General features: G+C 37.1%; 2 protein-coding genes and 1 pseudogene across 2 annotated transcripts; 1 reads left to right on the top strand and 2 right to left on the bottom strand.

Moving 5' to 3' along the window:
• Positions 1-3,711: 3,711 nt before the first annotated feature.
• Positions 3,712-4,657, top strand: LOC122117732 (olfactory receptor 478-like). The gene has a single exon (XM_042691532.1). It carries the CDS (start codon positions 3,713-3,715, stop codon positions 4,655-4,657), a length of 945 nt encoding a protein of 314 aa, XP_042547466.1. The 5' UTR covers position 3,712.
• Positions 4,658-12,768: 8,111 nt separating this feature from the next.
• On the bottom strand, positions 12,769-13,701 carry LOC122117866 (annotated as a pseudogene).
• Positions 13,702-26,016: 12,315 nt separating this feature from the next.
• On the bottom strand, positions 26,017-26,949 carry LOC122117821 (olfactory receptor 491-like). Its single transcript, XM_042691678.1, has one exon. It carries the CDS (start codon positions 26,947-26,949, stop codon positions 26,017-26,019), a length of 933 nt encoding a protein of 310 aa, XP_042547612.1.
• Positions 26,950-27,023: the final 74 nt, after the last annotated feature.

Raw genomic sequence — 27,023 nt, 5'->3', positions numbered from 1 at the left:
ATGATCCACAAGATACAATTTTGAGGTTCTCAGATTCTCCCATCAGGATGCCACACACTTATAGGTGATATTTAACATTCTTATGTCAGTCTTTTTTTCTTTATTTTATTTTTTATTTTTTTTATTGTGAAAATACTGTACAAAGGGGTTACAATTACATGGGCAAGATAATGAGTACATTTCTTATCAAGCATTGTGTCAGTCTTTTTTTCTAACATATTGTGAACTTTCCATTTTCAATTTCCAATCATTTGCTCCAGTATTGATACCACCTACAATTCAATGTATTTACAATGTGCTATCTGCAAGTTGAAGTGTTTCAATTCTTCCTTGTCTGATCTTTCTTCAGATTATGCCTTTTGCTTGCCTTATTTTCTGCTGGCACCTCCAGGAAAACATTGACTATTAGGAATGAGAGTGGCCTTTGTTCTCCCCCTAATCGCAGTGAGGGGAAGTGTTTAACAAACATATTTCACTGGAAATAGCAACATTTCCTTTCAAAGGTTGAAGAGTATCCTGAGTAGTGTGTGAGTCTGTGTGTATTTGTGAGTCTGTGTGTGTGTGTGTGTGTGTGTGTGTGTGTGTGTGTGTGTGAGGTTCCTGTTCAAGTGTTTCAAATTCCAGCTGATGCTCTTAAAAGGTACCACTTAGAGGGATTCACATATAATTTTGAATTTTTTATTCAACTCTCCATTTGGAGACTGGATTATTGATTTGGGGGTTTTGTTTTTGTTTTGTTTTTTATTTCATTTGTAGTAGATCTCCTCTTCCCTGCAGTTCCTTTGCATTTAAGTAGCACCAAACTTACAGTTGATCATCTCTTCCCAAGTACTTTCCTCTGAACCTTCAAATCATCAGTTTCATCTTTCTACTTCTATTAAATAGGACAATGGGAATAGTTAGCTATTGAGCCATTCAGAAGATTGAAGAAGATAACATATGCCAAGGGGAAGCACAATGCTTGCCAGATTAGCTTTGAATGAAAGTTGGTTAGTTCTATTCCTGACCTTTGTATGTATCTTGGGAACTTAAGAAAGGTAAAGTCAAGGTTTTTTAAAATTACAACTGGCAAATGAATTACATTGAATCTTCACATTAAAGGTCATCATCACTCACTCCTCTTCTAGCATATCGTACAACCCACTATCAAGTGGCTAATGTATTGAGAAGACTAAGTCCTACTTGGAGGTCATCCAAACCATTTTTCTCTCACAGTTCTCTATTCCCAAACTGTTAGTTTATACTTTTGGATATAAATATCATATGTACATCTTAAGTAATTGTCTAAAATTCAAGTTTACATATCCTGTCTTTCATATTCCTTAAAGTTTTCTTACATCTGTTACAGTAAAGTGAAACAAACAGATGTTGAGAGGAATATGTGTTAGATATTCCATTTTATATTTTTTACATCTTAGTATGCTTTACACAGAAATACTAAAGTTAACTAGGAACAAACATTTAGCTATGAGATCATTGTAATAATGTACTCCAAATAATTACAAAATGAAAGCAATTAGTACATGAAAAGAAATTACGCTTGAGCATTGACAGAGTCCTTGAAGATTATTTCTGTTTGTGTGAAGTAAACTCTTCATTATTCACTTGAGAATGTGATAATGATCACTGGTATATTTGAATGCACATGTGAATCTCTACTCTTCTGATGCTTTTCACCAAAGTCAAATAATAAAAGTCGAAGAGCTAGTATATAATCTTAATAACTACATTTTTACTATAAGATGAATGAATCCTTATTTCAAGAGGTAAGATTGACTTCTACGAATGAATCTATTATTTTTTCAATTTGACTCCTGCACCTGAGAAGATTACAACACAAAAAATTATCTAATTTATATACTTTAGTCTAGAATCAGAGGTCAAATCAAGCTATCCACTATCAAAGAAAAAACTTACCTGGGTGAACTTAAATTTCCATAGGAATATTCATAAAAATAAATAGGTACAATTCAGTTTCCCACTATTCCTTATTCATCCACTTTATGATCAGAATTTTAGATAGTCCTTAACCATACCTAAATTTAGACCTCAGCCTCAATGTTATTACATTCGCTAGCTTTCAAAGGATTTTAGGGCTTAATCTAAAGTAAGTATCTTGTAGAAAACTTGCTGTGTCTATTGGTTGAATGTTCTATTATTAACAGGAACAGATACATTAGTCAAAAATAATGCTATAAATCTAAAATGCTGGGCAATGTGATTCAAACTAAACCCTAGCTTTGTAAACCTAGGAAAATTTTTTATCCTTGTTTGCTGAAAATTTATTCCCCATTGTACTATTTTTTTGTCTTTGTCTTTTTTGGTACTGAGGATTGAACCCAGGACGTTGCACTTGTTAGGCAAGCTTGGTTCCACTGAGCTACATCCCAGCCCACCCCATTGTAATATTGAAGATAATATTCCTAAATGCTATAATACTGCCATTAGAAAATATTGTTGCATTCAGGAAATAGATTGTGTTTGAGAAAATAAAACTAACATTCATATTCTAAGTATTAGTCACATAATGTTTTACAGAGTAATTAGGCTGGGATTTGACATGATACAAGACAGCAAATGGAAACATTAAAAATACCTCATAAATTTACAGTTAATAACTTTATTTATAACTTTGATATGAGTTCCTTTCTATTTCTTCTGTTTTTCTATTAAGAACATGTATTTCCCATTTTAAAAACTGGTCTTAAAACACCTTTTACTGATTGGCTGTGTAAACTATGTGACTAAGGAAGTACTTCTGTTATAAATGAACAGATAGAAAGCTGAAAAACTAATCTGATATCCCTGGCTTACCTGTGATCTCAACTTCATTGTCATGATTAGTTAGTTCATTACAGTTTTTGTTTCATTTACATTATGGATTGAAGAGATGGACTGAGTTCAACCTGCAGGAGGTTCATATGCTGCTTCTTAGTACCTTCTATGCAATCTTAGAGAACTTGCTTAACATTTGTTCAACTATAAAATGGAGCTGTAAAAGTATTCTTAAAAGTTTCATGGGAATTTCAAAGAATTATATATAAAATTTTAGATCTTCTGGGTGTAACTATAGTAAACAATTGATAAATGTTAACTTCTTTCTAGTCATTACTATAAAATTTTCATTTAGTCATTTAAATCTACTTTGTTAACCATATTAAACCTTTTTCATTTTAGTAATTCTCATATGTTTAAATCTTTAGGATTAAAAGTCTTTACAATCTGGGGGCTGGAGGCACACACCTGTAATCCTAGCTACACAGGAGGCTGAGATCTGAGGATGGCAGTTTAAAGCCAGCTTAGGCAGGAAAGTCTGTGAAACTTATCTCCAATTAACCACTAGAAAACTGGAAAGTGGAGATGTGACTCAAAATGGTAGAGTGATAGTTCTCTGAAAAGAGAGCTCAGGGATGGTGCCCAGGCCCAAAGTTCAAGCTCTACAACTGACAAAAAAAAAGGGGAAAATTTACATATATTGAAACACGTGTAAAAAGCCAAAGACCCAATATTTGAAGCTAATTTTCATGTTCTGCTTTAATTTTTTAGACATTAAATATAAATGCACAAACTGAAACTCTGGAGTCAAAATGTAATTGATACATTTGTTTTAAATAAATGCATGCATCTGTTAAGCAAAATAAAACTACATGTATATGATACATTCATATCAGCTTTTCATCACAGCTTTGTCTGGCAGCAGCTCCACTGTCTGATGGATTCCCTGGTGGATGGGAACCACACTGCAGTGACAGAGTTCATTCTACTGGGCTTAACACATGATCCAGTCCTTCGAGTCATCCTCTTCCTCATCATCCTGTGCATCTATCTGGTGACGGTATCTGGCAATCTTTGCACAATTCTCCTTATCAGACTTTCTTCTCTGGTCAACCATCCCATGTACTTTTTTCTCAGCCATTTAGCCTTTGCTGACATAGCCTTGTCAACTTCAGTCACACCCAACATGCTTGTTAACTTCCTAATGGACAAAAATGCCATCTCTTTGCATGGATGTGCCTTCCAGCTTGGCTCAGTTGCTGTCTTTGGGGCAACTGACTGTCTCCTTCTGGCTGCCATGGCTTATGATCGCTTCATGGCCATCTGTAACCCCCTGCTGTATTCAACCAAAATGTCCTCCCAAGTCTGTGTCCAGTTAATCATGGTGGCTTATGCAGGTGGTTTTCTCAATGGCTGCACTTTTACTACATGTGTCTATGTTTTACCTTTCTGTGGACCCAATAGGGTCAATCATTTCTTCTGTGACTTTGCTCCTTTAGTTGAATTGTCCTGTTCTGATGTCAGTATCATCACAGTTGTTGCCTCAAGTTCCGCTGGCTCATCAATTATGTTCACAGCGATTGTCATAGCCATCTCCTACATCTATATCCTCACCACCATCCTGAAGATGCGCTCCACTGAGGGCCGCCACAAGGCCTTCTCCACCTGCACCTCCCACCTCAGTGCAGTCACTTTGTACTACGGGACCATTACATTCATTTATGTGTTGCCCAAGTCCATGTACTCCACTGACCAGAACAAGGTGATATCTGTGTTCTACATGGTAGTGATCCCCATGTTGAACCCCCTGATCTACAGTCTCAGGAACAAGGATATTAAGGAAGCACTGAAAAGACAGATGAGTAGGAAAATATTTTCTTAGTATCTTTTAGTTCACAATATTTTATATAGTAATACTATCACATTCAACTGTTAATGATAGGCAATAATCTGTGGCCAGTTAAGCAAAGTGAACTCCAAGATAGGGACACGCGTGGTTTTTTTCTTCCTTGCTGTTGTTTCTAACATATTTTTAAGGTACCATGTGATTTTTTTGTTGCTTTGTATGTTCCTCCCCCATGGTATAACCTCTGTTTTCACTGTATTTGACGTTGGTATAATTTGGGCAGGGGAAGGGAAAAAGCAAAATGTTTAAATAGGGATACAGATTGACCCATTGCAACAATGAGCTGTACAAGATGCTATGTTGAAAAATGAACTTTACAATTTAGGCAGGGAGGAGGGGATTGAGGAGGTGGGAGGGATGGGATGGTAGGGGAAAATCAAAGGAGGAGGCAACAATACTGGATAAGAAATGTCCTCATTACCTTGCTCATGTAACTGTAACCCCTCTGTATGGTATTTTCACAATAAAAAAACTTATTTAAAAACAAAAATTTCCAGTGGTGACTTTTTTAGTAAATATAGAGGGTTGGTAAATGTTCAGATATTAACCACTATGTCACAGGTGAATAACAAGTTTCCTTTAATGAACTTAAATTTTAATTAAGAAATCACATTATTTTCCATAAAATATTATTTTCAAGTTATTTTTAATCTTATTTATACTTAAAATACTTTGTGCTATAAATTCGATGTTGCTGCTAATATAAATCTTTAAGAGTGTTTGATTTTTCAATAGTACCTCATCCTGAAAAATGATTGATAACTATCTTTATGATTGGCTATACATTCTGGTAGTAAATGACTAAGTAAGACACAAAATCATTTTATATGTTTTATTGTGGTAAATTTATCTGCTAGTCTGGAAATGACAGATTAGGTTCCGCTTTCTTTCTTTTCTTTCTTTCTTCTTTCTTTCTTTCTTTCTCTCTTTCTTTCTCTCTTTCTTTCTTTCTTTCTTTCTTTCTTTCTTTCTTTCTTTCTTTCTTTCTTTCTTTCTTTCTTTCGGTTGTTGGTCATGGGGCTTGAACTCTGGGCTTGAGCGCTGTCCCTGCGCTCTTCAGCTCAAGGTGAGTGCTCTACTGCTTGAGCCACAGTGCCACTTCCTCAGTTATCTTTCTGCTATGGCATAAGATCTCTTTATTGCCATTTACAACAACACTGCTGTATTCAACCAAAATGTTCATACAGGTCTGTGTCTATTAGCTCTTATTATCTTATGTGGGTGGTTTTCTCAGTAGCTTTTCTTTCTTTATATGCTTCTATACTGTACTCTTCTGTGTACTAAATGGAAGCAATCATTTTTCCTATCAGTTTGCTTTGAGTTCTTCTGTTCTGATGTCAGTGTCCCCACAATTGTTTCCTCAATGTTTACCTCATCCTTATGGGTATAGTATGTGTTATCTCCATCTCCAATCTCCATATTGTAGTATTTGTTACCTCTGTGTGCCTATAAAAGCCTTGTCTGGGTTTATATCTCCAGGAATTCTGGTCAGTATATTCAATCTGCTTACCTGCCTGTGGATTTGGGAACTACAGTCCAACAGTTGCATAATGTACACCCTTAAAATCTGTGTCCCTATCTTTTCACTTGCTCCATAGAATGATCTGTGAACATATGTGTGTATATGTGTCTGTGCCTGCCTATATGTGTGTATATGTGTCTTGCTTGCCTATATGTGTGTATATGTGTATATGTATATGTATATATATGTATATATATATGTATATATATGTATATGTATATGTATATCCTATTTCTCTGGAGAAGTCTAGCTAATACAACCCCTTACAGGCATTCCTTTTACGTCTTACTTTTTTATGCCATACATACCAACCATAGACATAATCTAAAAAATTTCTTTCTTGATAAAGTTTGTATGGACCTTAGCATAAAAATCAAAATTTCTCAGTATGTCTTAAAATTTCCTAAATAAGTTCTTAGGAGAAAATCTCATTCACCTTGATGCACACGCTTTTGTAATCAACCTTCTTATCTTCTTTCAAATCCTTGACCATGGACATGTTCTTAGCAGCCTCAGGACCCTCCCTCATGCAGTTCCTCTACTTGTAGCACATGCATCCTTTCACCTAAGCAATGCCTACCCGTGATACCTCTATCTGCCTATACGCTGTTTGCTTCCTTCTTACTAGCCTTTTAAAAATTCTATACTTAATTCACAGCCTTGTTAAAGCCTGTGTAGAAAAATCCTGTGCACTTTCTTCAAAATACAGCACTAGTAGCTTCCTATTCAATATTTGTTCTTAAACAATGAAAGAAGCTCACGTAGACAGCTCTAATAACACTGTCGTCCCTCGGTAACTAATTTTCATGGACCGTGATACTTAAACTCATATTTAATATGAATGAAAAAAAACAATTCACTAATGGATGGCTGAAGTAACTTCTTTTTGTGTTTAAACCATTAAGTCTGCTGACTTTGAGTTCCAATTTTACTGAGGATATAACTGAGGCAAATACAAGTTAAGTGATAGATCAAGCTCAAAATATCCTTTTATCATTCATTCTCTTAAGGAATACACTCTAAAAAATGAATACACTCTGAGGAAGAGGGTAGGGATAAAGAGAACACAGAGGACATTTTTTACTGACACATTTCTTTCTAGAAAACCTTGAAGTACAGATGGAGTTGTCCACATCAGAACATGGCAGGCTACTTTTCACATTCCCAGCCGAGACTAGCTTTCTGTACCAAAACAAATAATAAGCTGGATAAATATATTTAAATATTCAAATGCATAGCTTCCTGTATACAATAATGTCTATAACCCCATTCTTCCCCGGATATTCTACTTATTACTGAAAAGAAACTGTACATGGAATACAACAAGCAAATCTGCAGATATTCTGAAAGGTTGTAAAGGGAATTGTTCAGAAGTTTCAACACTTGGGGAACCACATAGCAGTAGGTCCCTTGTGTTTCATTAGATTTCCATGTGTTTGGAAAGGGTAAAGCAAAGCTATCAACTCAAAACTATCTATAGACAGACAAAACAGGAAAACCTGTGCTTTCCAATCAGAAAATTGGAAGAGGAAATCACTGAAGACAAACATATCATACTTCACACAAACACAAATGAAAAACAATACTATCCTCCTATTACCCTAGGTTTCATTGGGGCCAATCCAAGGGCTCACCTTCACCCCATCCTCATTCCGTACTTGGAAAGTGTAATTCTACCTGGGCAATGAACCTCCACGATCACCTGGCAGCCACAGATCTAATGAGATGGAATGAGATGGGCTAACTTGGTATTATTCTGCCTCCCCACCATGACTGTTGCTCTATGGCAAGCTGACCTTCCATTTTCCCTACGATTGACCTGTATGCTCAACCTTTTAGGACAAATATGTAGTTTTGAATGCTAGTACATGTCAAGTCTTTTTCAAATTTTATTTATTTATTTATTTTAGTTTCAAGGTTTTTTCTTTTAAGTGGAGTATAGTAAGAGATATTAGAAACAGCATATGTCTACATGCTGTTACTTAGTGACTTTCTTATTTTTGTCACCTTTGAGATATCATTCTGCATTTTCTACCTCAAAATGAAGTCCTATTTTAGATTTTCTATGCTTCATTTCATGTTACTATAAATATTTTTCTTTTTGCAAAAAAATTAGGTTTTTATATCTCCAAACCTTTACTTCTTTCACATCATTACACTTAGGTGGAGGAAAATTAGATTGTAAATCTTGCTTATAGGTATAATTAAGAATTTTCTCAACCTATGTTTCTTTGGGTCTGGCTTACTTGGCTTAATATGATGTTTTTCCAAGTCTTTCCATTACCTTATTAATAGTGCAATATCATTCTTTCTGGATGGAGGCCTACAATTCCATTGTATACATATACCACATTTTCTTGATCCATTCATCCATGAAGGGGACCTGTGTTGATTCCATATATTGGCTATGGTAAATAATTCTGCAACAACCTGATTCTACTTGCAGTTATACTGGTTTCCCTCATTTATGGTAATTAGAATGTGCCTATAAATCTACTAGCAAACACAATGGATGGTAAAAGACAAAAAGTTACACTTGGATATAAACTAAGCAGGACTCTAAACCTTCACATAGTGAGACTAAAAGAGGATATTCTTAGGAGAGGTTCACAAAAGCTCAATAGCTATGGGTATATGATCATATAAAATAAGGTTTATCAAAATGAACTCCAATAAGGGAAACAAGAGTTTTTAGTTATTTTGATTTTTGGGGTGTGTGTGTGTGTGTGTGTGTGTGTGTGTGTGTGTGTGTGTGTGTGTGTGTGTATGTGTGTGTGTGTGTGTGTGTGTGTGTGTGTGTGTATGTATGTATGTATGTCTTTTCTACTTTGTCCCTGCTTTCAATTTCTGTACCTTTTTTCTTATTTGTGAGTTTATCTGTTGTTGAGAGGGTTGATAGCACAGAAATGGCAGGACAAAGTGAACAAATGCAGCAGTGATATTCACTAAACACTGTGTTGAAAATTAACTTTACAACTTGTTGGGGAGGGGGGCAGGAGGGAAAAAAATGGGATTAAATGAGGGAAAAGGTAACACTTCGAAAAGAAATATACTCACTACTTGATTTATATAATTGTAGCCCCTCTGTACATCACCTTTACACCATACATACATACAGACAGACAGACAGACAGACGGACAGACAGCAATAGTTGTCTCAGTAGTTTTTTTTGAGCTGGGAGTGCCTGGACCCCAGGAAATCTCTCCTTTCCCTTTCTAGTCTCACTGAAATGGCAGTAGGCTTATTCTTTTTTTTTTTTTTTTAGTCAGTTGAGGGGCCTGAACTCTTGGCCTGGGTGCTGTCCCTCAGCTCTTCAGCTCAAGGATAGCACTCTACCACTGAGCCACAGCACCACTTCTGGCTTTTTCTGCTTATGCGGTGCTGAGGAATCAAACCCAGGGCCTCATGCATGCGAGGCAAGCACTCTACCACTGAGCCACCTTCCCAGCCCGAGCAGTAGGCTTACTCTTTAAAGTCTTTCTCCATGGTTTGTGATATAATTTCTGGAGTTTTTTTGTTTTGATTTTTTTGTGATGGTCTTGGGTCTTGATCTCATGGCCTAGGCACTGTCACAGAGCTTTTCAGCTCAAAGCTAGCACTCTACCACCTGAGCCAGAGCTCCACTTCTAGCTTTTTTTTTTTTCTTTTTTTTTTTAATTTAATTTTATTTTATTTGAGAACATACTGTACAGAGGGGTTACAATTACATGGGCAGGATAATGCATACATTTCTTACCAAGCATTGCAGCCTCCTCCTTTGTTTATCCTTCACCTCCCTGATGTCAGTATAACTTGTGGAGGAGATGGGGACAAACAAGTCGTTTAAGGATTCAGGTGGACCTGTTGCCACTTCTAGCTTTTTGATAGTTAATTGTAGATAAAAGTCTCACTGACTTTCCTGCCTGAGCAGGCTTCAAACTGTGGTCCTCAGATTTCAGCATCCTAGGCAAAGATAGGCAGCGTTATAGTGGTGAGCCACCAGCACCCAGTGAATTTCTGATTTTTGGCCACTAGTCCTAATTTCTTTATTGATTGAGACCTCTGGAGCTATAGTATGAGGACATTATTGTAATGGCTAGAAAAGATACCATTCTAAGTTCCTACAAATAAATTGAAGTTGTGGAAACAGGCTTATATTTTTCATGCAGGTTAAATTGGATAGACATACAGTAAAAATCCTCTGATCATGGTGTGAAGACCTGATTTCCTAAAGATGAGAAACCATCCAGTTCTATCTCTACCCTTGCTCCTAGATCTCTATCACCTAGACTTTTGGGAGACAATGGGGTTTTTGTTTACTCATTGATTTCATTGTTTAAAGAATGACACAAAGTTCTAGCTTAGCTTTAAATATGCAGCCTACTAACAGTGGGAAAGTCACTTGGAATAGTATAGAATAAATGCATCAATTCTAGAAATAGAGCACTGGACACCACATCTATATGGACAAACTATTAGACCTCTCCTACATGCAGTTTCTCATCTTTACATTGAGAGGAATTTAAAGTTACCAGAACCATAGAACAGTTGCAAAAATTAAATAAAACAGTAAAATGGATTTGGAAAGCTTTTCAGGTGTTCAAATAGTGGTCCTGCATCTGATTATCTAGGTTACTGTCTGTAATCTAGGCAATGTCTTTGGCATTTGAGTGTTTATTTTCAAATTAACAATAGTAGAATACTTCACAGCATTCATGACAGGAATAAATGAGTTAATGAATGTAATATGTTTGCAATGAGACCTGACCTATAGTAAATTCAAATTGTTGTTTAGTAAATTAAGGAAAAGTGCTTGGCATCTTTTTTTTTGGGGGGGGGGTCCGGTCGTGGGGCCTGAACTCTGGGCCTGGGCGCTGTCCCTCAGCTCTTCAGCTCAAGGCTAGCTTGAGCCATAGCACCACTTCCAGCTTTTTTGTTTCTGCTTATGTGGTGCTGAGGAATCGAACCCAGGGTCTCATACATGCAAGGTAAGCGCTCTACCACGGAGCCACCTTCCTAGCCCGAATACTTGGCATCTTTAGGAATTCAATGATAGCCATGATTACTATGATTGAAATTACTGATCTCATTATGACTCCTTGTTGAATTAAAGAGTTTGAAAGTGTGAATTAGAATAAGATTTTTACTTAAACAGACAATTAAGCAGTATTTGGTAGGTCTAAATTGTGATGCTGATAAATGAAAAACGTACAGGTCATTTTCCACTCAAAGAATAGATCCTAAGAATAATTCTGATGGCTGCCTTCCTTAGTCTTCTTAACATCAAACTCTAGCTAAACTAAGAACTTGGGTGTCCCGTGATTTCAGAGTAGAGAGTGACCACAGTGAGGTGAGAGACGCGGGAAATGAGGCTTTGTGCCATCTTTCAGTGGAGGGCATTTTCAGGACTGTGGTGAGGATAGAGGTGTAAGACAGCGCAATGACAAGCACTGTGAGCACAGTGAAGGAACAGAGATGGAGGAGATAACTTCAATAATGGAGCCATCTGAACAGAAAAGTTTCTACAAAGGGGAAAAATGATTTCCAGATTTGGTCCACAGAAGGATAATGAGTAAATGTGTAAACATTCACACAGCTAAACACTCAGATAGGAAGCCTCTACTAAGGGGATGTGGACTCTGGTGACATGTGGATGATGTAGAACAGGGTGATCACATGACCACATAGCAACTTTGTTGGCATAACAACCAACAAGAAGCCTTGGGTCATCCCAAGCAACACCACAAAACAGATTTGAGCTCCACTAAAGCAATATGCTTTAAAATATGAAAAGCATAAACATTGCAGTGGAATAAATTAAAAATACAATGAAGATGTACTGATGGCTAGCTATTTACAAACCTCAATAACTGGCAGAGAAGGTAATCAAAAGAAATTAGTAAGTCTGTGTATTTGAAAATTAGTTCATTTAATCTCAGTGACATGTATATAATATACAGCTTCATGACTTCTATAGTTATAACAACCCTGTATAAGAGAAAAAATGTAAGTTGTATGCCTGTGGCTTATACCTGTATCCTTAGCTACTCAGGAGGTTGAAATCTAAGGATCACAGTTTGAAGCCAGCATGAGTAGGAAAATCTATGAGACTCTTTATCTTCAGTCTTGAGTGAAAAGGCTAGTGCTGGGCCTTTTTTAGTGCCAATCCTGGGTTTGAACTCAGGAACAGTACTTACCCTGGCCCTGGGTTCTAGCCCCAGGACTGGCATCCAAAAAAAAGGCAAAATTTTCCACAGGAAGTGACTTGGACTATAAGTATTTATATTTAAAGAATCGTATTGACTTTCAGTGACTGATGCTTCCACAATGTTAATTTTCAACATTATTTAATGAGAGGGGAAAATTCTCCAATCAAAGACTCCATAAATTTCAGTGCAGATGTTTGTGAAAAATAATGCATTTTATTTTGTGACTCTACAAAGTTAAACTAGACATGAATCAACATACTACCATTGTGTATTTAAGAGAATTCCTCACTTAAAATAAGTCTAATGGACAGCATAAAACATCCATCACATGTATTCCCAAACCATGTATTATTTTTAGATTCACAGTATACTTGCTTCAGAATGAGGAATGTGTTCTCGCCACCAATTTCCTCATGGCTTTTACTTCCTTGTTCCTCAAGCTGTAGATCGGGGGCTCAACATTGGAATCACCACTGTATAGATCACAGATACTACTTGAGTGTGGTTGGGTGAGTGACTTGACTTTGGTATCATGTAAACAAACGTGACTGTCCCATAAAACAATATGACCACAGTGAGGTGGGAGGTGCAGGTGGAGAAGGCCTTGTGCCTTCCCTCAGTAGAGTGCATCTTCAGGATTGAGTGGAGGATGTAGAGTTATGAGATGATGATGGTGAATAGCATGATTATAATGATCTACCCAGCTGAGATGGCAGGAGAGATTTCAGCAATGTAAATATGGGTATAAGAAAGCTTTACTAGGGGTGGCAAGTCCCAGAAGAAATGGTGGATTTTATTTGATCCACAGAAATTCAGGCTCAGTAAACAGCTGATAAATGATGAGGCATTCAGACACCCACCCAAGTAGGAAACAACCAGTAAGATGACGCAAACCCTGTGAGACATGAGCATGGAGTAGAGCAGAGGTGAGCAGATGGCCATACCGATCCTAGGCCATAGCAGCCAGCAGGAAGCACTTGGCTGTACCAAAAACAACATCAGAGCCAAGCTGAGCTATGCAGCTAGCAACAGGGATGGTAGTTGTCTCTCCTAGGAAACTCACAATCATTATAGGTGTGACTGATGTGGAATATCCAATGTCCACAAGGGCCAAGTGACTGAGAAAGAGATACATGGGGGTATGAAGTTGAGGACTTCTTTGGATTAACATGATTATACTTATATTGCCCAATACAGTAGAAATATAGATTCGTAGAAAAACTACAAAGAAGATGGAACAGAATGTAGGATCCTCTGTTAAACCCAGAATAATGAGCTCAGTCACCATTGTGTCATTTCAAGTCTTCATCCTTTTAGAATGTACCTATCAAAATAAAAACCAGTGGATATTAGAATGCATTAATTGAGCTTCTACTTGTCATATTTGGTATGTTTCCTATAATTGTTAACTTACTAAAAATGAAAATCTAGATAGTACTTTTGTCTACTGCCTATCCTTCACCAATTGTCTCCAAACACATTATATTGTCCAGCATTTGAAAATACTATTCATTTCTTCTAAGACAACCAATGACTTAGATCACAACACAGTTGGCACTCATAGTTGCAACATTTAATCTGTTCACGCTGCTGAATGCAAGCTTATGGCAATGGAGTTTTGAGAACCTGAATATCGAGTTAAGGTGATAGAACTCAGGCTAGTGTTCTGCAATATTGAATTTACCTCATTTTTCAGTTCAATGAGAGACCACACTTCCAAGTCACCTTGAAAGGAAATGTGAGTCTTTTCAGGAGGAAATTAAATGACCAATGATCAACTAACTCTTCTTATTCCACATGACAAACCTTACAGGTTACAACTGTAATATAGTGATTCCTCTCACCAGCCTGGGTTTTGGGTAAATGTAGAAAACAAGATTACAGTGCAAGTGAGATGTTGCTCTCTGATATGTTAGATTACACTGAGTTTCCAAGGTTCATTTGCTGGACCTGCATAATATCGCCTACCCTCATTAATGTAATTGCAGTTGAGCTGCCATGAAAGCGTCACATAACATTTCATCCTGAAATGAAGAACAAGAAATTATTTGATTTTAGGTCATTACTTGAAGAACTCGACAGAACATAAAGGATCTATTTCATGTTTTTGTGAATATAGCATAATAGAATGCTCACAAAATTGTACATGCTTATATTATGCAGCAATGTGAGAGAAAAAAATACCAAGGACACATTTAATTTAACAAAAATCAAGGAGAAGGTTTAATCAGGAGAATTCACAAGATAAATAAAATATTGTTCATATGAAATACCATAATGTTTTCAATAAAATATTTGGCTATTCACTTAGTGATTAAAAATATGAAAAGTTCTCCCCAGGTGCTGATGGCTCATGCCTATAATCCTAGCTACTGGGGACTGAGATTTGAGGATTACAGTTGGAAACCAACCCAGGCAGGAAAGTATATGTGATACTTATCCCCAATTACCTACTGAAAATGCTGGAAGTAGAGCTGTGGCTCAAGTAGTGTAGTGCTAGCCATGAGCAAAAAAGCTCAAGTCCAGGACCCAGGCCCTGAATTCAAGCCCTAGGATTTGCACCCAAAAAAAGAAGAAAAATAAGAGTTCTCAACATCTATAATCAATAAAGAAATATAAATTAAAACCACAAGGAGATAAACCTCCATCCTTTCCCATTAGACTTGTCATTATAAAAATGATCAAATGTAACAAACACTGGAAGACTGTAGAATAAACCCAACTCTGCACCTGTTGTGGGGTATAAACTAGAACAGCCATTTTGGAAAGCAGTGTAGGGTCCCTCAAAATACTAAAAATAGAATCACCCTGTGAGCCAGCAATCATACTCAGGGTATATATCCAAAGGAATTGAAACTGCTATGTAACAGCAGTATCCGAATGTCCATGTTCATTTCAAAATGGTGTCAGAACTAATCTTGCATTGACAGTAATAAAGTCTAGATTGCTGTGAGGTATTAAAGTTGTAATGGGTTAAATATTTGTGAGACTGATGTGACAGCTCATTCCTATAGTCCTAGCTACTCCTGAGGTAAAAAGAGGAGGATCATAGCTTAGGCCACTCAGGAAAATATAATCAAGAGTACTCCTCAACCATCAAGCCAAGAAGGATCTCTCACACCTGTGATCCCAACTACTTGAGAGACATGTAGGAAGATAGTGGTAGGAATCAACCCAGGTTAAAACACAAGATCCTATCTGAAAGAATAACAGAAGAAATAAGAGGCTAGGAGCATGGCTCAAGTGGTAGGTGCCAGTCTAACAAGTATGAGACCATGAATTCAAATTCCAAAAAAAATTTTTCATAGACTAAGTTTTGTTCTGTTACCTGAATTTAATCAGGACTTTAGTGACTTGCTTAAGAAGCATAATTAATGCTCTGGGACTTCTGAGAATCATTCAGAATACATCTTGCATTTCTCTATGAGACATTCATATATTAATGACAAAGAATGAATAGTGTTACCTGCTGGTCAATCATTATGGTAAAGAGAGACTCTGTTCATCATCCCTGCCCGGCAGGGCTTACTTACACAAGATTTAGGATGTTTGGAACAGCCTCAGACACACAAGTTTGTTAGCATCCTGTTGAAAATTCAATGGGAAAAAAATCCAGTGAGACTGAGAAAATTATGCTTGCTTATATATTTGTGCATCATTATGCTGGTTGAGGTCTTCATTAAAATCTCAGGGGCTTCACTTATTCTCTTTGTTATTTTTATATAGTATTACAACTACAAAAATCTAATTGGTTTTGAAGCTTGCTTCGTAGACACAATTAGCCCTGGCCTTGCTGTGAACATCTCTGCTGCTTCTGAGAAGTAGCCAGAGCCAGATGTCTGGAACTGTTGGAGAGGGTTGTCATGTGGTTTATACTGAGCTACGCCCTAGGCTGCTACAGAAAGGGTTGTAAAAATGCTATGTGAAAATGAACCACAGTTGGAACATTTTCCACTTTTTGTGGGTTTGTGGGTTGTATGTATGTGTGTATATTTTTGTTGTTGTTTTTGGTCAGTTGTGGGGCTTGAACTCTGGGCCTGGGCACTGTCCCTGCGCTCTTCAGCTCAAGGTGAGCGCTTTACCACTTGAGCCACATTGCCACTTCCTGTGTGTATATTTTAAAAAAATAAAGCTATAGCCTTTAGCTAGATATGGATACCAATATTAAGGCGGCTACTTCCTCTCCTAGACCCAAGGTGTTTTCAATCTCAGTGTTCTCTTTCCACTCAAGTCAAAGGTCACCACCCCGTTTCTAATTTCCATGTGGGTTGTGTGTGTGTGTGTGCATGCACGCGCATGTATTTTTATATTTGGTGGTACTGGAGATGGAACTCAGGTCTTTGTGTTTGCTAGAAAGATTCTACTACTTAGTTCACTAGGTAAGCCCTTTTTTATTCCATGTATGTAGTAATCTCCTTCATGCATTATAGTAACTCATATAGATCAAAACACTCTTATCAATGGCTTTAAATCATAGCCATTCAAATACTTCATGTGCCAATGCTTCCATTCACCACACACCAAGGAGTGGGAATACTGGATTAGAAGGTTTGAGCAATGTAAACTCTGATACTGCCAACCTATTTAAAGAAGAAAATCAGTATTTCTTTCATTTATTTATTTATTTATCTATCTATTTATTTTACTTACTTATTTGTTTGCTCATTTATTTTGTGCTGTCCTGGGTCTTTAACTCAGGGTCTGGAGACTGTCCCTTAGCTGTTTTGCTCAAGGCTGGTATTCTGCCACTCAAACCACAGCCCCACTTCTGACTAAGTGAAGATAAAAGTCTCATTGGCTTTCCTACCTGGGCTGGCTCTGAACCAGGATCCTCAGATCTCAGCCTCCTGAGTAGCTAGGGTTACAGGCGTGAGCCACCAGCACCCAATTTAGTAATTTTTAGGTATTTCTTTTTTAGAGAAACACATTTTATTGTAAAGATACTGTACAGAGGGGTTACAGTTACATGAGTAAGGTAATGAGAACATTTCCTGTGAAGCATTGTTACCCCCTCCTTTTTTTTACCCTACCATCCCTTCCCTCATCCCCACTCTAACCACTCCCTCACCCCCCTCCACTGAAGTTATCATTTTCAACACAGTGTCTTGTACATCTCATTGTTACAATGGGTCATCCCGTATCCTTGTTTCAGCATTTTGTTATTTCCCTTCCACTCCCCAAATTAGAAAAATGTATATACAAGATGCAGGGAACCAGAATCAAATACCGTGACAACAGGGGATATACCATTACCTATTATTTTATTTCTTCCCAAATCGCTTTGTTAAAGCATTAGGAACTTTAGTTATGAATTATTATTTTAATCAACAAATTACCTACATTAATAAAATACTATATTTTTTATTTACTCCTGGTTTTTGTTGTTGTTTTCTGCTTCATGTGTCTCCTGAGATCTTTCTCTATCAGGAAATGTATGTTTTATAAGTAGTAAACTGAGACCTTCCAAGATATAAAAATGTCTCTATTTTCCCTTCTGCCTGAATCACACATTATTTGGTCCTAGGATTCCATGTGTACCATTATTCTCCCTGTCATGGTTGAGAAAAGTTGCCTCTTTATCTTCCTGTATCTAAGGTTACCAGATTTATAGATTTGTATCTGGTGTCAGTGTTCTGATCCCCTGTATATAATTGTTATTATTTATGGGCTGTCTTCTTTAGGATAGTCTCTACAGTCCTTGTTTTGAAGCTTTATTACATCATTTTATTACATCTGTTTTCTTGTCATTCTCCCTACTTGATTCATAGTCACTGTTTTTTCAAGAGAACCCTCTTTTCTATTGGGCACTGAAATGTTTTTCTTCAGCTACTTCATTAAGTATTGCTTCTCCATATCTACTCCACTGTTTTTACTGTCTTGGGATTCTACGTAGATAGTTGTTGGATTTTTCAATCTGTCTTCTTTGTCTCTTAACATCTTCATTTCTATCTTCTCTTGGACCTTTTACACCGAGTCACATTTCTAAGCTTTATTTCAGCTTTGTTTCATAGTTCACTAACAGGAACCCTCTGTGTCCATTTAGATAACCCAAAATATGTGTTTGCTTTTTTCTATTTTGTTAATAAAGTTTTTAGGTTAGAGTACTCAAAGTTGACTTTTATGCATACAATATTTTCTCATATGCCTCAGTATATCTCAAACTACATTTACACTAAAGTTTTTATTCTAATTTTATAAACTGTTTTCTTGGATGTCAAATCTTTTTTTAATTTAATTTTATTGTCAACGTGATATACAGAGGGGTTACAGTTACATATGTATGGTAGTGAGTACATTTCTTATCAAGCATGTTATTCCAAGTCTCATTTTTCTTCCCCTTTCCCTCCCCCCAAGTTGTACAGTTTATTTCCAACATATTGTCTTGTGAATATCGCTGTTGCATTGGTTCGCCCCTTGTCCTTTGTCTCCCCATTTTGTTATTCCCCTTCCCTTCCCTAATTCAGATAAATGTATATACAATACACAGGGTATCAAAATAAAATACAGTGACAACAGGGGATAAAACATAGGTGGGGGGAACGAACGAAAAAAGAAATCAAATAGTACATTAAAAACAGTAACAACAAGGAATACCTCTTGTTTACATATCTGGAGTTCATTTTGCTTAACATCATCTTATATGGTCCTACGTACACAGTTATTGACAGTAACTGTTGGCATCTCTCTTGTTAGCATGTCCTCCATCTCAGGTCCTCAGCCCCTCCAATTTCACTTCCTGGAGCAGCTTGTATCTCTAGGCCCCAGCTGCATCTGCAGAATGCCTGCAGGCCACACAAGCCTAAACTTCACCCTGCCCTTCACAAAGACTCTCCTGGAGCTCTGGAATAGGTCTGCATTCCCACTCTCCACCCAGACCTACTTGCACAAGCAGAGTACCTCCAGCCTCAGCACAGATGTTATAAGGATGCCCTTGAATAGGGACAGGCTCCATATTGTTCTCTCTCCCGTGGGGGAGATGGCCTTGTCAAACTCTCTGGTAAACCTCCTCCTCCTGTACATGACTATATCCACATGGTCTTCTGGAATGGGTGCTTTCATCTCTCCCACAGTATTGTTTCTGTGTATATCTGATTATTAATCATTCTTTCAGTGAATGTGAGAAATATTTACCAAAGTCACCCCCAGTGTCCCTGAGGAAGGACAGGAGGCATGAGCATCTGGGCCTGTTCTGTCCATTCCACATTCATCCTGGATGCTGCCTGTACTGGGAAAGCAAACTTGCCTATTGAGCTTACATATTCACTTATCTTTCTCCCAGGAGAAATCACTAAGGCATTGTATTTAGGACTGGAGAAGATTAAAATGTCTGATTTACACTGGGATGCCTCAAACAATGGTCCTGTTAATGGTCATAGAGATTACTCCTGCTCACTTTTACTGCTGCCTCCAAGGTTCAGTAAAACAACTACTTTGGTCAGTAGTTTTCTCCTAACACATGTGTCGAACTGTAGCTCTTTCCTTTAATTGCATTATATCTTTCTGGGAATACTCATTATTTAGTGATATTAGAAAGAAGATCCTTCCCCTATCTGTTTTCCAGCATTGCTGTGAGTTCATTATTTAATATGTTTTTCTTAACAAGGGCCTGGAGCAAGAGAGGAAGACTATAGACTTCAGCATGCCAATTTAATTCAGCCCCTAGGGAAAGTCACAAAATCCTTCTTTATAACACTTTAGTATTTGTTGCAACAAGAGACAATATTTGAATCTAAAAGCAAATGAAAGAGACTGAAAATTGAGTCATGAAATGATTAATGGTAATCAGGTAATGTTTAGAGGAAAATTTATTTTAAACCACTGAAATAATAAAATAGATCTTAAAAAGAGCAAAGATGATTTGGGACTTAGACTGACAAGGAAAATGAAAAAGAAAGAACACTTTCTCCTCTCACCTTATGAGATTTGGCATAGACATTGAGGAGGAATTAAGACTGAGTTGTGCCATAGATTTCAGGAGTATTGGGGAAAATAAGAGTGAAAATAATGTTTCTAAAATGGTAGAAGACAGAGAAGACAGAATACACAGATTGTTGGGAAAGAGTGGGCTGAAGAAAGACTGAAAGAAGGAATGAGGATATCTTAGAAGGATTTGACTGAGTCCATACTAGCAGAGCCAAAATATTCCACAGTCAGAGCTGATGGAGTTGAGAGAAAGAAAGTTGAACAAGGTGTGTGTGTGTGTTTTTTTTTATTGTGAAAATACTGTACAGAGGGGTTACAATTACATGGGCAAGATAATGAGTACATTTCTTATCAAGCATTGTAGCCTCCTCCTTTGTTTCCCCTTCCCATCCTTTCCCATCCTCCCCTCCACCCAATCCTCCCCGCCCCCCCCCCCCCACCAAAGTTGTAAAGTTCGTTTTCGACATAAGGACTTGTACATCTCATTGTTGCAATGGGTCCACCTGGATCCCTATTTAAACCATTTGTTTTTCCCCTTCCCCTCCACAAATTATACTGACATCCAATACAGTGAAAGCAAGGGTTATACTGTGTGGGAGGGACATACAAAGCAACAAAGAAATAATCTTATAAATGTGTTAGAAACAATCGCATGAAAGAAAAAAACACATTTGAATACATATCTTAGGGTTCATTTCCCTAACATCAACTTATCTGACCTTTATGTCCCTCAGTAGATGAATGAATCAAGAAAATGTGGTATATATACACAAGGTGTGTTTTAAAGGATAGAATTAGTCCCAAAATTCTGTCACTAGAGTTACAGAGAAGAATCAATCATAACTCCAAAGTTCTCAACAAACTAGATAGAGCTACTAGCCTCAAAAGAAAAACAGGAAGAGATGTTGGTAGTGACTCAGGGAAGTAATTCACATTTCAGTAGGAAAACATGGAGAGACCCCTTGGGGTGTCCTTAACAGCCGTTAGATTATACTAGGAAAAGAACAAAGGCAAGAGTTACACATGGTGCTGAGCTAAAGGAGGTTGCCACTGATGAGTTTGAGAGGCAAATCTCTATTTGTTTGACAGAATGTTTATCTGAAGAGAAAAAATAAAGGAATGAGACAATCAGAAAAGGACACATCAGAGAGAGACAAAACTGTGGTCAGGTAAAGTTAACTGGATCCTTCTTCAACTCTAGATGAATACTTTCTATGTTCTGCTTCAGCCTCTGTAAGAACACTTCAAGGTACTAGCTTTTGTGAAGATGCCTGATTTTCATGGTAAAGTAGAAGAGAGACAACAGAAAACATGAGTAGCAAACAGTCAGAATTAAAAGAATAATTTAGAACCAAAACATTTCCTTACATACAAAATAAGAAAGAAGTTTGTGTTCTTTCCATAGGAAACTAGTTGAGAGAAATTGTACAAATATACCTTTGTTTTGTGTCAATTTGGAAGCAAGTGACTGAAGCAAGTGACTGCCCCCTCCCCAGTCAAATTATACTTGGAAAATTACAGAAAGAAAAAATAAATTCTGATGGACTGCTTGCAAACAAGTAGGAAAGTATACCCTTGAAAACCAGGTTAACATTGATATTCATTTTTTATTTTTACAGAAATGCTAATATATACAAGGGAGGAAGCAGTGTTTATTAATGGAAACCTCAGATACAAACCACTCGGCTAGCCAGAATCACTGGGGAAAGTCATCGGTTGATATAGGTATAATGGGATTTGTCATGCTACTTGATTAAGAGTTTGCTGCTGTTGTTGACTCTACATCTTACAAAAGAATCTGCAAGAAATCACTTTCAGAAGCTAGGCGCCGGTGACTCACCCCTGTCATCCTAGCTACTCAGGAGGCTGAGATCTGAGGAGCATGTTTCAAAGCCAGCCCAGGCAGGAAAATCCGTGAGATGCTGATCTCCAATAAACTACCAGAAAACTGGAAACGGCTTTGTGGCTCAAGTGGTAGGGCTCTAGCCTTGAGCTGAGGAGCTGGAGGACAGTGCCCAGACCCAGAGTTCAAGCTCCATGACAAGAAAGAAAGGGAAGGAAGGAAGGAAGGAAGGAAGGAAGGAAGGAAGGAAGGAAGGAAGGAAGGAAGGAAGGAAGGAAGGAAGGAAGGAAGGAAGAAAGGAAGGAAAGGAAAGAAAGAAATCACATTCAGAAACAGCATCTGGACTTAGTTAAATGACTGATGTCTTAGTTAAAGAATAAACTTGTTTATAATTGGTTCATGGCTGATCTCCCACTTTTTTCTATTGTTTTCTTTTGGAATCTAAAAATTTCAGGGGAAAACATTGAGTTGCGAAATGCCATTTTTTTTTTTACAGAAGTAAAATGTTTGATTTCCTTAAAATGACTAACATTAATAATGAATAAAATATAAGGGGTGAATCAAAAAAAGGTTTTGTGAAAGTTATCTCCTAGTTTTCCTAAGTTTCAGTGAGAAATTAATCCGTTCATTACACATCTCAAGAAATAGAAAAGAGAAAGCAAAGGGAGGCAGGTAAATTATACTAGGCTCTCAAATATTCTTCTCTATTGATCTTACTTCTCTGAACCTCAATATAACAATTTCCATCCTTTATCCACTTTCTAATGGAATCTAAGCTTCCATATTGCCAGTGCTCTTTGGATATACTAGGCACTGATCGAGATTTTGTCCATATATTCATATCTATATAGACATCATGTAAATATATTTATGTGCATTTTAAATTTCAAATCTACAGATATTCATTGGATGTGTTCTTGCCTGATGCTAGTAAGCATCAAAGACACTAAAATGAGAAAGACATGATGCCTATCCTCAGAGAGTTGATGGACAGGACACATGCCTTAATTCAAAGCTATTCAGAAGAATGAGACATGAAGGTTCCTCTTAAGAGCAAGGCTTGGGCAACTTAGTGAAGCCCCATCTCAAAAGAAAGAAAGGAAAGAAAAACAATCAAGGAAGGAAGGAAGGAAGGAAAAATTTGGAGAATTTCCCTATCATTCACTTTTTCATTAAATATGTAAGATATAAAATTCATTAGAGATGTAATTTTCTTTTTCACTAATGCCTATTAGTTATGAAGAATAATGGAGCTCATCTCATTAGCCCTAAATTAAACCTTCTGTAATCATGACATTTTAATATGTATAAACAACATACATTGGTTGCAACTACCCCCCTTATTCTCCCACTTCTTTCCCCTTCCATCATTTCATTCTTAGTGCTTTATAAATGTTAGTCTTCATACATCTTGCGCTTTCATGACAATGCATGAATGTTACTTCTTTTCACTAGTACATCTTGTCATTGTCCTTACCTTGTGGAATATAGTCATATTACAAGAATATGTTTTAGTGATTTGTTCTCCAAAAAGTATTGCTGTACATTCTTGGCTGGGGAAAGTAACTCTCCTTTGGGCTTACTACAAGTCTAGATACCTAATTATTTTTATAAAAATGTGAGGACAGGTTTAATCAAATAATAAATGTGTGAGGTCAAAATGTAGGTGTTTTGTAATCCTGAATGCCTGGAACTTCAGCAAATGCTCAGTGAACCATTATGTTAAAACAGCTACATGGTTTTGAGTGTCAGAATATATCACATCCAGACGGGAAGGGGAAACAAAGGAGGAGGCTACAATGCTTGATAAGAAATGTACTCATTATCTTGCCCATGTAATTGTAACCCCTCTGTACAGTATTTTCACAATTAAAAAAAAGAATATAGTACATCCTTCCCACATGTTATGTTTAGCTTTAAAGTTTCTTTATTGTAAGTAAAGAACAGATAGGAGACATTTAAAAAAAAAAGAAACTGCCTACAATATGATTGCTACATAATTTTCTGTGTTTAATTTATCTTTGCCACCTTTAGTTTTTGTTTTGTATTTTCCACTGGAAAAAAATCATTATACTTTACAGATTTACTTGAAAATGATATATTGTAACCAGATTTGTGAAATGATATCTCCTCTGTACAACACCTTAATAATAACAATAAAAATTTATATAACTTGTGGGTGGGGGAAAGAGGGATAAAGTGGGAGAAAGTGAAGGAAGGGATGACATTGTTTAAAAAGAAATTTACACATAGCCAGGCATCGAAGGCTCATGCCTGTACTCTTAGCTCCTCAGGAGGCTGAGATCTGAGGATTGTGGTTCAAAGCTAGCCCAGGCAGAAAAGTCTGTGAGACTCTTATCTCCAGTAAGCCACCAGAAAAAAACAGAAATTGTGCTGTGGCTAAGTGGTAGAACTAGCATTGAGCTGAAGAGCTGAGGGACAGCTCCCAGTCCCAGAGTTTAAGACCCACAACTGACAAAACAAATAAGCAATGTACTCATTATCTGACTTATGTAAATGCAACCACCTTTATAATAGTAATACAAAAATTTTAACTTTCAAATAAATAAATTAATATAATACAAATATTTTCCATTTTGTTAAGACATTTTGAATACCTTCAAGCCTTCATATCTTTCAATCCATTACTGGAAGAAGGAAAATTAGATTCTAAAGCTTCCATTCAGATGCCATTCTAAATCTTGCAATCATTTGTCTCAATATTTGCTTTAGAGTTTCTATGTTTCAAGAAATCACTTCTTACCCTTTCAAGTTTTATTTCTACAATAAAAATGTGTAGTGCCATGTGATGGTATTTATAAGGCTTTTTTTTTACAAGTTCTAATTTCCTTAGATCTGGATCGATGAAACTAGAGGTGTAAAGAAAAAAATTCAATGCTCAGATTTTAAAGCCCTTATAAATCTGTATAAACAATGAAGTTTGCAATAGCTCAATGATATAGTTCTAATATATATTTAAGCATGGTTAGAATTCCAGCCAAATCCTATGATTCTGGTGTCAAGACCATATTTCTAAATGATGGGAATCAATCCAGTGTTCTTAGCCTGACCTTTGCTCCAGTGTCTGCACAAGTGAGGTCATTTTAGCATAAGGCTGTCCAATGATAGATGGAAAGGGCTAACCAAGTTCGAACACCACCAAGAAAATCCTCTACAGTGTCCTCATGCTAACATTACTAGGCTAATGGTGATATTATAGTGTAGGTTAAGTGTGCAAAGCATAGAAACAGAGAATTGAGTCTATATTTCTCTGAACAAATGATTTTGGCTAAGACCCAGGTTTTTCATCTGTAAATTGAATGGAATTCATAATCCCAACATAATAGTAGATTTATTATGAAAATTAAATATAGCATCATAGAAGTTTTAGAGCTAGAATCTTTGATTTCAAATGTTAATCTCATATCCAATGGTCTTCAGGAAGGAATATTCACTAATTTGATCTTCCAGGAATATTTCTTGGTTAAAAATAATAATGGTACACAAAATGATACTTGAAAGGATAAAAAGTGATTGATATGAGCAATAGAAGCACATGATACATGTGGAATGCAGTCTGGTATAACAGCAAGAGCAAATTATTGCTTGCTAAATAAATTAAATAAAAAGTCCTTGACATCTGCAAAAGTTTACTATAATGGTATTGATTTCAAGATGTCTTTCAATTGATATAGAAATACATAAAGGTAAGGGAACATAGCAATATGACGTTTACCTCAAACACTCCACTAAATTGCGTGTAGTAGACACGAAATGTGATAGAGGTAAATAACACACTCACATACCCCCCCCCCACACACACACACACATATACTACTTAAATTCAAACTGAAGATGCTAAGAATACATTCTGACAGTCATCTTCCTCAGGGCCTCCTTCACATCTCTGTTCCTCAGGCTGTAGATCAGGGGGTTCAACATGGGGATCACAACTGTGTAGAACAGAGACACTATCCTGTTCTGCTTAGTGGAGTAGTTGGACTTGGGCATCACATAAATGAATGTGATGGTCCCGTAGTACAGGATGACAGCAGTGAGGTGGGAGGTGCAGGTGGAGAAGGCCTTGTGTCGGCCTTCCGTGGAGCGCATCTTCAGGATGGTGGTGAGGATGGAGATGTAAGACACAGCGATGACAAACACTGTGAGCACAATGATGGAGCCAGAAGAGACGGATGGGATCATTTCTACAACGGAGATATCTGAGCAGGAAAGTTTCAACAGAGGAGAAAAATCACAGAAAAAGTGATCGATCTGATTGGGTCCACAGAAGAAAAGACTTAGTAAACAACTACCAAATGTACCAGAATTCACACAACCACCCAGATAGGACACTGCCACCAAGAGAATGCAAACTCTGGGGGACATGTGGGTTGAGTAGAGCAAGGGTGAACAAATGGCCACATAACGATCATAGGCCATGGCTGCCAGCAGAAAGCACTCAGCTGTCCCAAACAACACAACAGAACATAGTTGAGCCTCACAGCCAGCCACAGGGAGGGCTGTTCCATGTCCAAAGAAACCTACAAGCATTATAGGTGTGACTGCTGTGGAAGATCCAATGTCCAAAAAAGCCAGATGACTAAGGAACAGGTACATGGGGGTGTGGAGCTGGGAACAGCTTCTTATTAAAGTGATTATGCTGATATTGCCTACTAAAGTGACGATATAAACCCCTAGAAATATCACAAAGAAGATGACACAAAGTGTAGGATCTTCTGTTAAGCCCAGAATGATGAACTCTGTCACAGTGGTGTGGTTTCCAACCTCCATCTCAGGTCTGAAGTTATTCCTGTCAAAAAAAATAAGTACTTCACTTGTTTAATATTTTCATTCTGCATGTCTCT

The sequence above is a fragment of the Dipodomys spectabilis genome, unplaced genomic scaffold (assembly GCF_019054845.1).
Source record: "Dipodomys spectabilis isolate Male_0828 unplaced genomic scaffold, ASM1905484v1 ptg000145l, whole genome shotgun sequence".
Classification (NCBI taxonomy): Eukaryota; Metazoa; Chordata; class Mammalia; order Rodentia; family Heteromyidae; genus Dipodomys; species Dipodomys spectabilis.
Note: the sequence above shows the minus strand (reverse complement) of the source record. Positions and strands in the feature narration are given on the sequence as shown.